The sequence below is a fragment of the Anoplophora glabripennis genome, unplaced genomic scaffold (genome assembly GCF_000390285.2).
Source record: "Anoplophora glabripennis isolate ALB-LARVAE unplaced genomic scaffold, Agla_2.0 scaffold1, whole genome shotgun sequence".
NCBI lineage: Eukaryota > Metazoa > Arthropoda > Insecta > Coleoptera > Cerambycidae > Anoplophora > Anoplophora glabripennis.
Window position 1 is genome coordinate 1,816,145 of NW_019417028.1, and position 17,211 is coordinate 1,833,355.

A 17,211-nucleotide genomic window follows, 5' to 3' on the forward strand; every position below is an offset into this window, starting at 1 on the left:
TCTGGTTAAATAAATATGTTTTAAATAATTCTAATAAAGGGACAATTTTGTAAACGGAGAAGGGAATTTGTTTTTCTCATAAGTTGCATGTAATGTTTTTATAAACAATCTTTTACGTACATATGGTAAAGTATTTGATTTTATGCAGAATTAAATGACATATTAAGTAATTATTGAATATTCATTATACCTAGCCTCGCAATCAGCAGGGGTGGTACTTCAAAAAAACTTAGTTATAAATGAGATTAGTGTCAGATCAGAGTCAGTATACACGCCTTAATTATATTAAATCATTTATTACTACAATTAGTGAGAGTTCTGTAATGGTGATAAATTAAAATTGTTGCTTGCAAATAATATTTTTCGAAAAGTGTCATCAAAAGTCGACATTTTCGTTAAATTTCCAGTTGCCACTCTTTTTTGTCACCTAGCTGGCAGAAGGGACAGTTGACGAATTTATGGTCTACGAATACTTTATAAAAATAATATGTAGAGACTAGAGAACAAAAAATTCCTTTAAAAATGTGTAGATATATTAATGATATGTATAAAGCTACACTTATGGTATTAAGAACTATTTCTTCAAACTGAATTAAATTCGATTCGCTAATCCCTATAAAAGTAGATCAAAAAAACATTGTAATAGGCTAGTTGACACCACCAAGCGTTGATATACTTTTTACGTTACGTTACGTTGCGTTACAAAACGCAATTTTTCCAAAGATTATTGAAATATAATGCAAATTAAAAGCGTCAACATAGTAGTCGTAAGGTGGTCCAGTCACTTTAATTTTTTTCGACATGTTGCACCCCTTCAACTTTAATGAAACTTGGTTGGTTGCTGTTGGACAAGACATATACAATTATTACATATTTTTTTCAAAGTAATTCAATTAGATCTGATAGAAATCGATTTATAAAATATTTATTTGCCTTTTTTTAATATTTTTATTTTGGCTTGGCCCATAGCAACTGCTATAAATAAACTGTAAAGTGTACCATAACACTGCCATTTAGATTTATTTTCTTAGCTTTGAAATTAATTAAGATATACCGCTTTAAAAAAAAAATCGTCTATCGACACTTTTTTTTCAAATAGCTCCTAAATTAACTAAGATATAGATCTACTCGATCAACTACTATTAGCGCCCTCTACAATACAACATAAGTTACAATATAGGTTCCTGTTGGGGGCAGTTTCGTCATGGAAGTACGACTAGACCCTTTGCCGAAGGGACAATTAGTAAAATAGAAAAGCAGTTTCGCGAGCTTGGCAGATGTAAGATGTAAGGCAGGTAAATAAAACATCTGCCAATGCAATAAGTGATGATACCAGATTGTACATTATGCTTGAGTTTGAGGAAAACCCAATTACTTCTAGTCGAAAAGCGGCCCCAATGTTCGATGTTAGCCATTCATCGATTATCATCCCTATAAAATGAAACCAACTCATGAGCGCATGGAAGACGATTTTGACAGGAGAACGTATTTTTGTGAACAAGTGATGGCAATGTTAGGTAACAATGTGATCCAATTAAGACATGTTTTGTTTTCTGATGAGCGCACCTTTACACCTTTACACTTCACGGTCATGCTAATCAAATAATCAAATAATTTTCTGTTTTTAATGTTAATTTTTGCAATAAATCAACATTTAATATTTCCGAAACAGTTGAAGATAGGTATCGGACATGTTATTCTGCAACTCTCATTACACATAACTGTTTATCTGGACATATATCTATGTAGTTTTAAAATAATATAACAATATCTATTTGTGAAACTGGTTATATTTTTAAATGATTCAATAATTGCAATCGTCATGGGGGTTATTAATTGAAAGACTGTTGAGTAAAGATTATTTTATTGAACCATTTTTTTATAAAAATAAATATGAATTGTTCTCCACTGTCAGAATGCCACCATTTATGGCATTAACCATTCACTACATTTACATCCTAATTAAAATAATATTTATTTACAAAAACAACAATTACAGTCAAGAGCAACGATGAGCTGACGGCCATAGCACCACCAGGAGTCGTCGGCGCCTCTGTAGTGGTTGGTTCGGGGGTTGGTTCTTCGGTTGGTTCAGGGGTTGGTTCTGGGGTTGGTCCGGGAGTGGTACCTGGGACAGGAACAGTGGTTTCGTCGGTAGTTTCATCGCCCAAGCCGTAATACGTGTAGAAGTCTTCTTTGTAGGTGTTCACCCAGTCTACTTTTTCTTGAGCTGTGGCAATAGCGGTGTTTCCAGCAGTTACTAAGTCTTCCAGAATTTCTCCGGATGTAACGAAACTGGTTAGCTAAAAGAAAAAATAAGACGACATTTAATAAGATTTGTCGGCAGTTAAATCCATGGTGATCAGTTGCTTGTATACAATGCTTTTCCGTGTTGTTCCGTTTATAGTTCAGTGAGTTTGAACCGGACCAAGTTAGTGACTGGAATTGATACATTGTATATTTAATGGTTTTATCACATTAGTCTAGATCATTCATATACAGTTTTCCTTTTTTTTAATTTCTAGGATTTTGTCGACTCAAAATAAAATACTTGTTGCTTTACTTCTTTAAAATAATCACTTACCTCTTCAACTTCTGCCTCAGTTCTAAACCTAGCTGCTATATTGTTCAAAAGATTTCCTGCTGATGTCAAACTCCCTAAACTAAAATTGGACATTTTAGAACTTTCTACCAGGACTTGTTTCTTATAAGACTTACCGATCATAGATGGCCTGCTGATTTTCCTTGAAGAAATTGAAAGCTACATCAACACCACTAGGATTTGCATAGACAGCAGCGAAAACGGATGCAGTGTCTTGTGACCTTATGTCTGAACCATTAGTCACAGACATGGTGAGGAATCTAAAACAAAGAGCAAAGCAAGTAGAGCAAAACTCAATACATTTCTGTTTAGGTCAGCAAAGTACAGAGCCTTTCGTCTACAATGAACAATGACAAACCGTTACGTCTACTCGTTGATTGGTTGATTAGAATCTCGTGAAAAATCACACCAATCACCATCGCAATTACTTTTTGGCAAGACTTACTCTGTCAGGATTTCTTTGTCCGTTATGCAACCCAGAGCTGTAAGGAAGTTTGCCTTGTTAGTTGAATCATCTGCTGCTACGTACTGCTCCAGTATGTGGTCCCATTCCTCCCTATTACCTTCGCTTCTAAGACCGTTACAGTAGACGGAGCTCCTTATGTTTTTGGGTGGGCTGGAAACCAATACAAAAATGAAGGATAGAGATCTTAGAAAGTACAAGTGAATAACACTTACAGAGTTCCATTTTCCTTGAAGAGAGTGAAGTGCTGCTTTAGATCCGCTAAACATACTTGATGGTGGAGTTTGCAGGCCAGGTTAGTGGCGAGTATTTGCCTCAGAGTGTACAGCTGATCATCTTCGCTTATAGCTGAGGCGGGGGCAGAGTTGTATAGCTTGTCGATAAGACCAACTATATGATTCTGAAAGATTTGTTAGTGGTGATAGAATGTAAGATATGTAACGACGTAATTGTAAACAAGAATGGAGTAAATGCAAGTCAGAAGAAACGTTCTAGGTAAATGTAACAGCAAAGGAAGCAAACAGAAAATGGTTTCAACCACTATCATCAACTGTTCCAATAAACAAAATCTTGCATTCATCTGATACAAAAACTGTTGGGACTAAATATCCATATATTTTGATAGATGGCTTACCTCTCGAGATTCCATCTCCTTAAGTAAGCACGAAAGCAAATACTATTATTTTAAATATAAAAAATTATCTACAAAACCGCATCTCATTTACCTGCATGACTTGACCCAAGCGTGTGTGCAACCCAACGTTTTCAAAAACGGTACTCAATTCCGTGTTCACTGCATACCAACTGAAGTATGAATCGTCCTTTTCCAAGAATTCGATGATGGTAAAGGCTTGGGTGTAAGTCATCTTGTCGTATTTGGCGTATTCCAACACGTCGTCGGTTATCTGTGCCCTGTTCAATTCGGGAATTCCAGAGAAATCATCTTCTAAAAGAGCCGCTGCTAAAGCGCTCCAAAGCTCTGCAGTGTAGTTCACTCTGTAGAAAGCTGGAAAATAACAATTCTCATCAGGTTGCTAAATCTTGATAACTGGGAAACGATTCTAAAATTAATTATTAACACTTGCCTGTTTCAAGGTTGTTCAGAATTATCCACTCGGCTCCAGTTGGTAGGGCAATTGTCAGACTAGAATTTGGTGTCAGCCATCCAGCAGGGGCCGTACTCTCGAACTTGTTTTCGTCTACAGAAGTTGTGTAGCTGACAGGTACATACCATGCGGATGTTGTGTCTTCTTCGGTAAGTAAGAAACGTTCCTAAAAAAAATAAATAGGATTAGTCATAGCTACTTCATTAAATACTATCTTAGAAGAATATTCACGGAAATAAACTTTGCTTTGTTAATAGAATTAGATCCACAGAAGTCTAGGAAGGAGGCTACTGAATCAGTTATTGAGTTAATTGAACTTTGTAAGCATAAAGATGCAAATCTTTCTTGAGAATGCGCTGTATAAAGCTTCTGGAAATGTTTGGAAGTGAGTGAAAGATTACTAGTTTAACAAAACTCTATTAAGAAGGATATCATCTTAAGAACAAATTGTAACATCCTTGTGAATAAGAAGATTACGTTTATGCTCTAGGAAAAGTTATTTGCGATCCTTTTATAGTGATAATTTTATTACCTGAGTAATAACGACATTGTCACCATCTCGTTCGACTCGTAGGATTGGAAAACCTGATTTCTTTATCCAGTTCTCCATGATAGTCTCTAAGTCAGCTGGAAGCTTAGAAATACTGTCGTCAATATGTTGACTAAATGCCCACCACAGATCTTCTGGTTTGGTAGCGGTAAACTTGCTGAAATTAAAAAAAAAAATGTGAATCTGATGGAAGCCAATAGAAATTACGACTACTTGTAAGAATTGTATTTTTGATACAAAAACTGATCTCAAATTTTTCTAGTACGTAGGTAGTAATTTTATTGTTATTAGCACTATTGTTATTAAGTTTGCTTTATATAACTTACTAGGTTTCTAAATAAGTGTTAATTCCAGCTCTAAAGCTTTCAGTACCCAGAAAGTGTTCTACCATTCGAAGAATGCTGCCACCTAAAAAACAAGGAAAATATGTATATTTATGTCCAAAAGCTTCTATATTCTATGATTTTTCGATTTTTAAAAAGATGAAACCCACTACTGCGACCAGTTCACCACATAGCCTAGCTCCAGAACAACAACGGTAGATTAAAGATTCTTAGCTAAGGCTAAGGAAATTCAGTGTAAATCTGTAATTGGCGTCATAAAAACCCAAAAAATCATGGTATGTACAGGGTGATTCACTATATTTTGACCCCCCTTTAACTTTTTTGTTTTAAGAGTTATAAAAAAAAATGTGAAATATAAAAGTTGCACGATTTTTTTCGAAATTTTCGAAAATGATAGAAAAGTCCAAACAAAATGGCTGCGGATGTTAACTTTATTAATTTAAATGGGACACTATGTATATTTTTACATATTTGGATAGAACGTTCCCTGTCGAGCATAGTCACACAGGGTTTGTTGGGTCTATCTCTAACAATAAGCGAGATAATATTAAGAAACGAAAAAAANAAGCCTTATTTATATATGTGATGTACATGGTGATCACAATACGGTTGAGCTGTTGAGAGCTCCCAAGAGAACTGAAGGAATAGTTAGCATTTGAAAGTGATAAATTAGGATTCCAAATTAAACCAACCTTACGCTCTACGAAACTAGTATGTGAGAGGGGGCAAGCAAATTTTTTCTGGACTACCTTCAGTACAACTCGCATAATAAAAGTGTAGATCCCTAGATCTGGGCGAGGTCCGGAACATTTTCAAAGTTGCAAAAATGTTTAAAAAAATACCTATTTTATCTGAGTTTTTTACTTATATCTTGGAACCTAAGCATTTTGGAAGAATATTGAAGAGGAAAAAAAAAGGTTTAGAATTGAATTTTGCGCAATATACTGCAAGTTAAAAATGTTTAAATTTATTATCGATGTTGCAAAATAGCAGTAATTGATGAAAAAAAGGCAAAATATTTTTTTAAAAGATGCGTCTTTCCGAGTACTTTAAAATTATAATTTTTGAAAAAAACTAAATTGCAAATTGATAAATAAAATAAAAAAAGAGTGTTAACTTTAAAAATTTACTGTGGCCGTCCTAATTAACCGATTTCAATTTTTCAAAAACCATTTGAAAAGTTGAGCGGTCTTTTCTATGTGAAAAAATTTTCAAGTTTCTAGATGCTTTATTTGAGGCTGTGCAACATTTTGAAAATTCGAAAAATTCAAAATTTTTTACAAAAAATTATTTTACGAAAACTATTGAACCGATTTTAATGAAATTTGGTATGTTGTTTTATTATATCCAAAAAACTTGATTATTTTGCCTTTTTTCCATCAATTATAGCTATTTTGCAACATCGGTAATAAATTTAAACATATTTAACTTGCATTATGTGCAAAATTCAATTCTAAAACTTTTTTCCTCTTCAATATTCATCCAAAATGCATAGGTTCCAAGATATAAGTAAAAAATTCAGATAATATAGGAATTTTTTTAAACGTTTTTGCAATTTTGATAATGTTGCGGATCCCTCCCAGATCTAGAGATCTACACTTTTATTATGTGAGTTGTACTGAAGGTATTCCAGCAAAAATTAGCTTGCTCCCTCTTACATCTAAGCAGTGGGATATTTCGACAGATCCGCTCTGATCTATGATGGAGAGTGAAAGGTGAAGGCAAAATATTGNTTTTCAATTTCGTAAGGATTTAAATTTAGTTATAATATATTTTAACATATCGGACATTGATATAGTCCAAAATGCGTATATGTATTTTAACTAAATCTCACTAATTAGACCGTGAGAGGCCTATTTTCTCATGGACAATGTTATATGGTAGATCGTGATAGTGACAGGTAGTAATGTCATGACAACATTGTTATTAATTGACAGTTTGTATTATTATTTAATTAAAATAGGTTACACAGAAGTAGAAAATTGAAATTTAGAATTAAAACAGAGTATGGAGAAAAACTTTACTCTATTTTAATTCCTATAATATTTCAATTTTCTACTTCTGTGTAACCCATTTTAATTAAATAATAATACACATTGTCAAACAATAACAATGACATTGTCACTGTCACAGCCTACCATATAACATTGTTCGCGAGTAATTAGGCCTCGCACGGCATAATTAGTGAGATTTTGTTAAATTACCTATATGCATTTTGAACCATATCAATATATTGGAATATATCAAATTATATTATAACTAAATCTGTAAATCCTTACGTAATTGGAAAAAAGGCAGAAATGCCTGAAAGAGTTGTAACAATTACAAGATGTCTTACTTTCTTAATAAAAAAAACCCTTTCGTTTTTTAGTACATAGTATCTCGCTCGTTGTTAGAGATGGATATATGCCTATGCTCCACAGGGAGCGTTCTATCCAAATATGTAAAAATATATAGGGTGTTCCATTTAAATTAACAAGGTTCACATCCGCGGCCATTTTGTTTGAACTTCATTTTTTTCTACTATTATTTTCGAAAAATTCATAAAAAATCGTGCAACTTTTGTATTTCACATTTTTTTGTAACTCTAAAAACAAAAAAGTTAATGGAGGGATCAAAATATAGTGAATCACCCTGTACATACCTTGATACTGCATCATCAATTTTTTTTATACACGTGGCTCGGAAAGTGTTATAGACACCAGTTTAGGTGGGTATATGTATGTTAATTACGGTTACATTTTAAAAATATTTTGAAATATACAGGGTGTCCAGGAAAACCGTACCATATCAAAGTTATGTATTTTTAAATGGAAAATAGGTAAACTTTATTAAAGACTGTTTGTGAGATATTTCAATTTTAGTGAAAATGTAGGCTTAGCGTAGAAATTCAATATTAGCAATAAAAAAATAATTTTAAGGGAGCAGCTTTGGAAAGAGTATTTTAGATCCTTGAAATTACAAATTATTATATTTGTCATCACTTAGTATTATACAGGGTGTTCAAAAAACTGCTGGATACATCTCAACTTTAAACAGCAATAACTTGGTTATTTTAAATGGAACACCCAGTATATTTCTACTTTGGAAGTTAGGAAAATTAAAACTCCTTCAAGCTGTGTCTAGGTTCCCTATACCTATCTCTAACGGTATTGGAGCTATTTGTGCCATTTCGTTTCTTATCGAATTTTTTTGTAAGATGTATCCACGTGTCTTTATCGAGGTTTTTATTGAATTGGTAAAGCGTCAATCATGACAATATTCAAGGAAGTTTTCTAATATTAGGAACATGAAAAATATTTATTAAAGGAAATTCTACTTTTAGAAGAAACAAAGAAAAATTTTAATTGATGATCGAATTGATACCATTCTCTTGAATACAGCATCTCATTCTATCTTCAAATGATATTATCACATTCCTTAGAATATCTAGGGTGGTTGTGGGAAGTGCATCTCTAATCCTTTCCTTCATATTATTGCAAGTAGTAAGTCGAACACTGTGTACAAGATTTTTTTTACCTCGAAACAAAGAAGTCGATTACGGTGAGGTCTGGATACTTAAGTGGCCACTGACTGCACCATTTATTGCTAAATTTTCGATTTAAATAATTTCTCACTGAATATGAAAGCTTTTTAATTTCAGAAACGTCGTTTCGATACACTACGCACGCTGCTGGTTTAAAAGTGATCGCAACATTTCAGTCTTTTTTTTTTGGTTTGTACTACTCGTCACGAAATATATACCTACCTTTAGAGTAACTTATTGTTCCGAATTTGTTACTGATCTGGGTTGGAGTTGAAGCGACGGATTGAAGTGCCTGGGAACTTAAATAAGAGTCAGTTGTAAGAACGACCTGGTGAACTCGAACGACAAAATGTTTGTCCAATTGCCAGTCCGGTAGTACCTGCAACCGAAGATTTAAAATGTGGAGAATTTTGTTACTACATATTATAGTAGATTAAATGTCTTATCTTGTTCATACTGCCTGTCACAAGCACTCTAATAAAGAAAATAAACCAAAAGCGAATCAAACTTTGCAATCAATAATTTAATATAACTTACATCATGGGCTGTGAAGAATTCGGTGTAAGTTGCAAAACCTTCGTTCAAGAAAATTTCGGACCACCAACTGCAGGTTACTAAGTTGCCGAACCACTGATGTCCGAATTCGTGAGCGATAATTGTAGCTACGTATTGTTTGTAAAGATTTGTTGATTCTAATGGATCCCAAAGCAAGTAGTATTCTCTGAAAAAAGTAGAACACAATTAATTAGAAAAACTGTAAAAAATATTACAATCACACATAATATACTACACTGGTCATAAATAAAATTATATAATCTATAGGGCGTTTCTGAAATAATAATTATTATTATAGGGTACCAAATAAGTAATATTCAAGTTTAGATCGAAAGAAAGCAAAGAAAAGTTTTACTAGAACTCCGTTGTCTTCATAAGCACGACCTTATCTTATCCACAAACCCCAATCGTTTTAAGGAAGTAGAAACGGTTTGATGAATGTGTTCAAAGAAACTTAATTTATGGTCGAAATATACACCCAAGTCTTTAGTTAATAACGTTATTTTCAAAAAACTCATTAATGAAAACAGTGGGCATATTGATATCGATGGGGCAGTCCCAGTTGTCATCAAACTATATTCTAAATGACTCAACTATAGCATTCGAGTTATGTAACTCTTGATTTTCAATAGCGCGCAATACCTGGAATTTTACCGACACCTTTTTTGTTATTGACAAAAGACCAAAACTTTTTTAGGTCCGTTTTAATGTCACTTGCATTCGCTAAATAATTTTTGTAGTCCCTATCAGCAAGAGTTTTTGTTTTAGATTTAAAATTCTTAAATTTATTTAGGTTACTGATACTTTTATGTTTTTTGTGTGGTGCTTGAAATGAATAACTTTTATTAAGTCTAAATGCTTCTGCTTTCTAGAAATTTAATTAAGAAAATTAACTATAAAAGTTAGCCGACCCTGTGCATCTTGTGCACGTACAGGACCAGAATGCTTCGTGACTTCCACAATCAAGCAAATCTAGTATATCAGTATGTCTTTAGTTGTGCGTAGCAATATTACTTAGCCGGCGTATAAAATGTTATCTGAACAAGAAAGTCCGCAACATTGTTTCGACAACTAAGAGAACATCATAAACCTCTTTCTACTACTTTCTCACAGACGTGACTTGAATACAAGAAATATAATAGAGCTTCGAGTGCCCTTAAAGTATTTTTAATATTCTGTCGCAATTATTCCAACCCACGTACCTGTAAGTGACTAATCCCCAGTTCTCCATAGCACCAGAAGCGAAATCTGGAATAGCAAACTGGTCCATCTTACCAATGGCGGAAGAGTAATTGTATCCGGTAAATTCACTCAAGCTGTCTAACATCTTCGATCCGATTTCTACAGCGAAAGCACGGTTATCCGCCTCGTCGTCTCTGGAACATACTTGGTAAGGGGCATCTCCCGCTGGTTCACCAGCAGTACATGTGAAATCTGATATGACGAAAGCCACGAGGTAGGTGGACATGACAGGTGACTTTTCGAATTGGTACGTTGTGAAGTTGTTCTCTCTGGAAAAGATATCAACATTTAGATCAAGATGTTACTTGGGTAGGAAGGTATTTTTTTGTTGTATTGTTCCAGATTTTATTAAACACTGTAATATTTAACCGAAACGACTTACGAATCTGTTAAGACGGATTCCCCTAGAGTGTTGGACCACGCAGTGTACTCTGATGGGTACGTGATGAGTATTTGGAAGGTAGCTTTAAAGTGTGGTTCGTCAAAGCAAGGGAAGGCCCTCCTGGCATGCGTAGGCTCAAACTGTGTCGTTAGTAGGTACCTAGTCTCACCATCTATAGTGTAACTGCTTTTATAGAATCCCCTGTAGTTGCTTCCGAAGGTACCAGTGTACTCGATGGCCAAAGCGTACTGGGTATTAGCTCTCAACCCGCTAGCGTAATTAATCCTTAGGATATCGGTGGTGCTGTTGACGAAGTAGTCTTCACTGTCGATGTACTCGTTGTTCAACTGAATGCTGGAAATCTCAAGATTCTCGCTGCTGGCGTGGAGCAAAATCCTCGCTGTGCTGGTGGTGACAGTGAAATAGATGACAGCTGTACCAACGAAGCTGGTACCAGATTCAGTGTATGCTTCCCTTGACGTGTTAAGGTGGACTTCGTAGTGTGATGGTTGGAAAATCTTGGACAGTCTGTATTCGGGTTCCGAGCTCTCGTTTTCGTCAACTTCGACCTCTTCTTCGATACCGTAGTATTGGTAGAAGTCAAGTTTGTACTCTTCTATCCATTCTATGTTGGTTTTCGCGGACTCGAGCGCCGTGGTAGCGGCGGCTAGGAAGGATTCGCTTAGGTCTCCAGATGCGATGAAATTTTCCAACTAAAAGTGAAAAAGTGCAATAGAAGGTTCTCTGGCAACCCCATATGGAAAGAATAGTATAAAGAAGCAACTTAATATCACTACAATTATTTGAGAAGTTTATTAAGGTTATAATAACGTATTAATGTGTGAAAATGTCACGTTACAACAGTTTTTCGTTAATTATTTGCATTTGTTTCGTTTCCAAGTACAATTTCTTTTACGAAGAATGACATGAAATAATTTTTTGAAATAAATGTCATTTTCTCGCAATATCTCGCTTGTTATTTGAGATAGATCCATCAAACCTTACATCACTATGTTCGTAAAAGAAAGCTTTATCCGAATATGAAAAAATATACAGAGTGTTCCATAAGAAAAAACAAGTTTATTGGCCGTTTGGTTTTTGTGGGTCACCCTGTATACAACTCAATCATCTTGAAAGATGCTCCCTCCAAGAACAAAATCGAACTGTCTCGCCGTTTTTTTTAAAAATCGCTCAGTATAAAAGTTATGAATTTTATTCCAAACTTTAAACTTTAAATGGCTCATAGAAAATAATATATAATTCTTGGGTTCTTACCTTTGTGATTTGTTGCGCGTTGGTAAAACGTGCTGCTATACCAGACATAATATTCGCCAAAGAATTCATGCTTTGGTAGCTACAAGAAAAAATAGTTTATTAGTATGTCGTTCGTCCAGACAAATCCGTTTATTATTAATTTTACACCCTCTGCAGGAATTGAAGGAATTATTGGGATACTTACTAATCATCAATTTCTTCATAATATTCTATGAGAAAATCGAAAGCTACGTCCACTCCTAAGGCATTTGCGTATACGGCAGCAAATACAGAGTAGGCGTCTTGAGATTTTATTCCAGACGTTGCATTTATCGATAGAAGGAGATAACTAAACAAAATTTTTTTACATTAGTTTGATAAACTATTCACGAATTAATTGTTATTCGTAACAGTCCCACTTTCAAATTTTAATATTTTGACCGTTAATAACTGAAATAAGATACAGACACTTACTTTTTCAAGGTTTCTGTGTCAGTGGTGCACCCCAAGGCAGTGATCAGAACTGCCCTTTCTGTCGCAAGTTCAGTATTCAAATAAGTTTGCCACAAGAAGGCCCAGTCGGTAGGATCTTCGCTGTGTCTAAGACCGTTACAGTAGACGATGCTCTTTAGGTTCTTGTTGGGACTGAAAACGAAATTGGAAAATATAATCACTTCTATTTCCAAACTTTGAGCCAGCAAAATATGTACCTGACATTGTTGACTTTGTATTCATTGAAAGCTTCCTTGACAGAACTAACACAATCTTCAATACCTAGACTGCATGCCCAGTTGATTGCCAATACTTGCTTCAGAGTGTAAATGTGATCTGTTTCATTTAAGACAGACATAGGTACTGACTCCTGTAAGTTGTACATCAAATCCGAGATGTGTGCCTGGAAATAATGACTATAAATAGTAACTTGATTGAAAAAACCAGGTTTGCTTTTTTACTGGAACCAAACTAGATTTACAATTTCTGAGGATTAAAATTGATGCACTTACCGAGATCGCTTGCCCTATAACGGAGTCTCGTCCGAGACGTCCGAGCAGATAGTTAAAGCCTGTAAAGGCGGGATACCAGGGGAAATACGAATCGTCGTTTTTCAAGAATTGGACAATCTCGAACAATTTAGAATAAGATATCTTGTCTGTTTTAGCCAAATTGAACACGTCATCGACGATTTGAGCTCTGTTTACGTCTGGTATCCCGGAATAATTTTCACTGGAAAGAGCTTCGGCGATACTGGTCCACGTGTCGAGATCGTAGTTGACTCTGTAATAACCTAAAAGGAAAATAATATCATGCATTTAAGAAAAATTAATTGCAAGAAAGGAAAAATGATTTTGAGTGTTTGCCACACCAGGTGATCTGAATATTTAAGCAGTAATTGCATTGTTATTTAAGCTTTGTTGGTATGAACAATATAAAAGAAGAAGGAACGCACACTAAAACAATAGACATTAGATGATGTACTGTAATAATATGACTATCACCTATTTCGTAGTTGTTTAATATCAGCCACTCGGCATCTTCTGGAAGGAGGATTGTCAGATCCTCATCCGGAGTCAGCCAACCTTCCGGGGCAGTAGTTTCGAACCCATTAACATCTGCAGAGGTGGTAAATGTAATTGGAACGTACCATTTTGAAGTCCTATCTGTACCAGATAACAAAAATCTTTCCTGGAAGCAAAAATTATAATCAAAACATCTATAGGATATAAAAACATAGACTTCACTGAATGGAGGCAGTACTTTAATAAATTTCGTTAGTTTTATTCGTTGAAGGAACTTGAAATCTTTGATAAACATTATTATTTTTTTACCTGAGAAATAGTAACAGTTCTGTTACTAACGGTCACAGTAACAAGTGGATAGCCTGATCTTTGAACCCAGTTTGCCATGACTGTGTTTAAGTCGGTGCCTGATGGTAAGTTTGTGACGGTGTCATTAAGGGTTTCACTTAGTGAAGACCACAGGTCCTCTGGAAGAGTGGTTTGGAATGCACTATAAAGTAATAAGAGCTTTAAAGATATTTTTTTCATGAACTGTAATTTCAGTGTATCAGATTATTTTGAGAATTTATGGAAACTATGAAAAGTCACGAATTTATTTCACAGCGAAAATAACTAGATTATCAGTGTACTTACAAATCTACGAGATAGTTGCGGATTCCTTCTTGGAACTTGTCAGCGCCCATTGCATTTTCAACCATGCGGATAACACTGGCGCCTTGTAACAGAAAACTTAAATTAACAACCAGATAAATGAATACCTACTCCACATAAACAAGATACACATGTTATTTTTCGTATACAGACAGAGTAAACTAAGTAATTTAAGGATCATCATCAAAACAATTATGTACCTACCTTTACTGTACGTTATGGTTCCAAATTTTGCAGATACTTCGGAAGGAGTAGAAGCATCTGACTGCAATGCTTGAGCGGTTAAGTACGAGTCAGTCTCCATAACAGTTTGCAGCACAAGTATCACAAATTGTTTCTTCAATTCCCAGTCTGGAAGAACCTGGAAAGCAGCAGGAAAAGAATCAAGTTAATTCATTGTGCAGCAGAAGCCAGTGCCAACTGATTTGATTTAAGGATAAGTATCAGAACACCTCATTCTTTAATAATACCCATTCGTATACATACCTCGTGTAAGATGGAGTATTGCAATAATCTGGCAAATCCTTCATTTAAGAACGTTTCTGACCACCAGTTGCAAGTCACTAAGTTCCCAAACCACATGTGAGTGATTTCGTGGGCAATAACTGCAGCAATTGATTGTTTGTAGCTGGTGGCTGATTCTTCGGGATCCCATAACAAGCCTGTTTCTCTATAAATAAGAATTTAGATACATTTTGCTTATCTCGAAGGCCAAATAAGACTTTCATAGTCTCTTAGTAATATTGTGATGAGTTTAATTTGTCCACTGTTCTAATTTCATGGTGTTTACATTGAAGAATTTTAAGTGATCAATTCAGTCGTCCTTTAGATTATTTCTTGATGAAAATCCGTCGTAATACTGATGAGTGCAACGGACTAAATTAAGGTCCTTTTCTACTAGTTCCAGTTATGCTCTTATCAGGGAAAGAGGAATACGACTATCATTGGAAGAAAATTGGCGTCATAAAACTATTAATTGTAACCAACAATCGTTTGTCCTCGATCTTTCACAACGACTTGAGAATCAATTTACTGACATTTTCGTTTTCAAACAAAATTATAAAGTCAGTTTTACGAAGTCAATTTTTTCCCAATGGTTGCCATTTCCTTTTCTCTGATGAGGGCATATCCGAAACTAAGGAAAATAAATGTTTAAATGTTTAAACTGAATAAAAAATAGTTTAATGTTTAAACTGAATAAAAAATAGTTTAATGTACTCCATCGCATTTTAGATTATTGGCTACTAAACTTGGACTAAATTAAATTTGTTGAATATATCAGATACTCAGTTCATGTAATTCCTAATCGTCCTAATTCCTACGATAGGCACGAAAAAAATCGTTATCAAACTATCACTTTTGTAGTTTAAAATAAAGCAAAACGTCATGTGCCAGCAAGTATAAATACCAATTTCTGAGTTCCTTTTGAATAAACACTTATAACCAAGAACCCTCTACCTGTAGGTAATAAGTCCCCAGTTCTCCATAGCACCAGCTGCAAAATCTGGAATAGCCACTTGGTCCATCTTGGCCATTACCGAACCGTAATCGTAGTTTGTATACGTGTTGAAGGCTGTTAATATTTTCGGTCCAACTTCGACTGACCAATCTCTTATATCGGCAGTTTCTTCTCTGGAGCAAACTTGGTAAGGAGTGTCGCCTATGCTTTCACCAGAAGTACATGTGAAATCTGACACTATGAATGCCACTAGGTAGGTGGACATTATGGGCGATATGTCGAACTGGACGGTGGTTAGGCCATTTTCCCTAAAATCAACAAATTATCTTTATACAGAGAGTTAAAGGACTAAATAGTAATGAAAAGGCTAGTATCAAAGTAAGATCTTTTTAGAATTATTGTGTTGAAATATTTAGCAACGCTTCAAAAATTTAAAGGAACAACATATTTATTTCATCTATTTCAGCAAGTAGATTAATAAGTTTGAGGTACTTAGTATCCTTATTTCAGAGAATAACTGACAAATGAGAAAGCATAATATCAGCAAATGGAATTAATAGCAAGGAATACTAATAAGTTTAAATAAATATATTTCTGTTTTCTGCTATATTAAATAAATAACCAGTTATTTTCATGCTCTCTCACCGTGGGGTAATAAATAGACATATGAGAAAGTAACTTGAAGACACACTTACGTATCATTAATGCGGGAAGTCCCAGGTGTGTTGGAAAGAGCGTTCAGCTCGTCAGGAAAAGTGAGCAAAATGGTAAAAGTGGCTTTAAACGCAGGCTCATCCCAACAAGGAAAAGCCCTTCTGGCGTAAGTCGATTGGAACTGAGTCGTCGCCAAGTACTTAGTAACCCCGTCAGCATCCTCATAGCTACTCTTGTACCACCCGTACATGTCAGAGGTACTCAGCCGGCCCTCGAAGTTGATCAACAGGGCGTAACTCCTTCCTATCGACAAGCCTGTATCGTAAGAAATCGTCAGTATGTCGGTGGTTGAATTAACGGAATAATTCTCTTCTTCTATTATCTCATTGTTGAGTTGGATCTCCGTTAACGTAATAAAATTGTAGCTGGAATGTAGGGCTATTTCTGTGGTGTTCTCCAAGGCTTGGAATTGGATGACGACCGATCCTGCGTAGGCAGTTCCAGTAGCAGTGAATGAGTCGGATGAGATGTTGAGATGGACCTCGTAGTGCGTTGGAGACAACGTCGTTGGCAGTCTGTATGGATCTGACGTCGCATTCTGGAGGAAGACTGTTGTTACTTGTGAGAGGAGAAGCAGTAGTGTACAGATGTAAAAGTTGGCCATTTTGTTTTCTGGAATTCAATTTAACATTAATAATTTACCAAAAATTTAAGGCGGTTACTCTATACTGGAGGAAATAGGCTAATTCGAACAATTTCAAAAACTTTATTTTTAAATCTCAGCAAATGAAGTGAATGTTCTTCGATACCAGATACAACTGTTGATATTGCGTGAAACAACAACTCTATGGGCTACGTGCTCCAACTTGCATTGCATTGATTTACATCAACAATATCTAGTAAGCA

At 35.0% G+C, this 17,211-nt stretch overlaps 1 protein-coding gene across 1 annotated transcript; it reads right to left on the reverse strand.

Moving 5' to 3' along the window:
- Positions 1–1,847: 1,847 nt before the first annotated feature.
- LOC108903326 (membrane alanyl aminopeptidase) lies at positions 1,848–16,977 on the reverse strand. Its single transcript, XM_018705499.1, has 25 exons — positions 16,347–16,977; positions 15,651–15,959; positions 14,679–14,862; positions 14,397–14,553; positions 14,175–14,256; positions 13,851–14,031; positions 13,521–13,707; positions 13,029–13,309; positions 12,735–12,919; positions 12,499–12,669; positions 12,230–12,373; positions 12,046–12,124; positions 10,771–11,483; positions 10,349–10,657; positions 9,129–9,312; positions 8,814–8,970; positions 5,048–5,129; positions 4,704–4,878; positions 4,151–4,337; positions 3,791–4,071; positions 3,281–3,465; positions 3,048–3,218; positions 2,719–2,862; positions 2,585–2,663; positions 1,848–2,303 (listed from the first exon to the last, which is right to left on the reverse strand). The coding sequence occupies exons 1-25, from the start codon at positions 16,967–16,969 to the stop codon at positions 1,959–1,961; spliced, it is 5,595 nt and encodes a 1,864-aa protein (XP_018561015.1). The 5' UTR covers positions 16,970–16,977; the 3' UTR covers positions 1,848–1,958.
- Between the last annotated feature and the right edge of the window lie 234 nt (positions 16,978–17,211).

Coding starts and splice junctions, on each gene's coding strand:
- LOC108903326 (XM_018705499.1), bottom strand. CDS start 16,969: ATGGCCAACTTTTACATCTGTACACTACTGCTTCTCCTCTCACAAGTA. Junction 12,920..13,028: donor TTATAGGGCAAGCGATCTCG/GTAAGTGCATCA, acceptor CATTATTTCCAG/GCACACATCTCGGATTTGAT. Junction 3,219..3,280: donor TTCAAGGAAAATGGAACTCT/GTAAGTGTTATT, acceptor ATTGGTTTCCAG/CCCACCCAAAAACATAAGGA.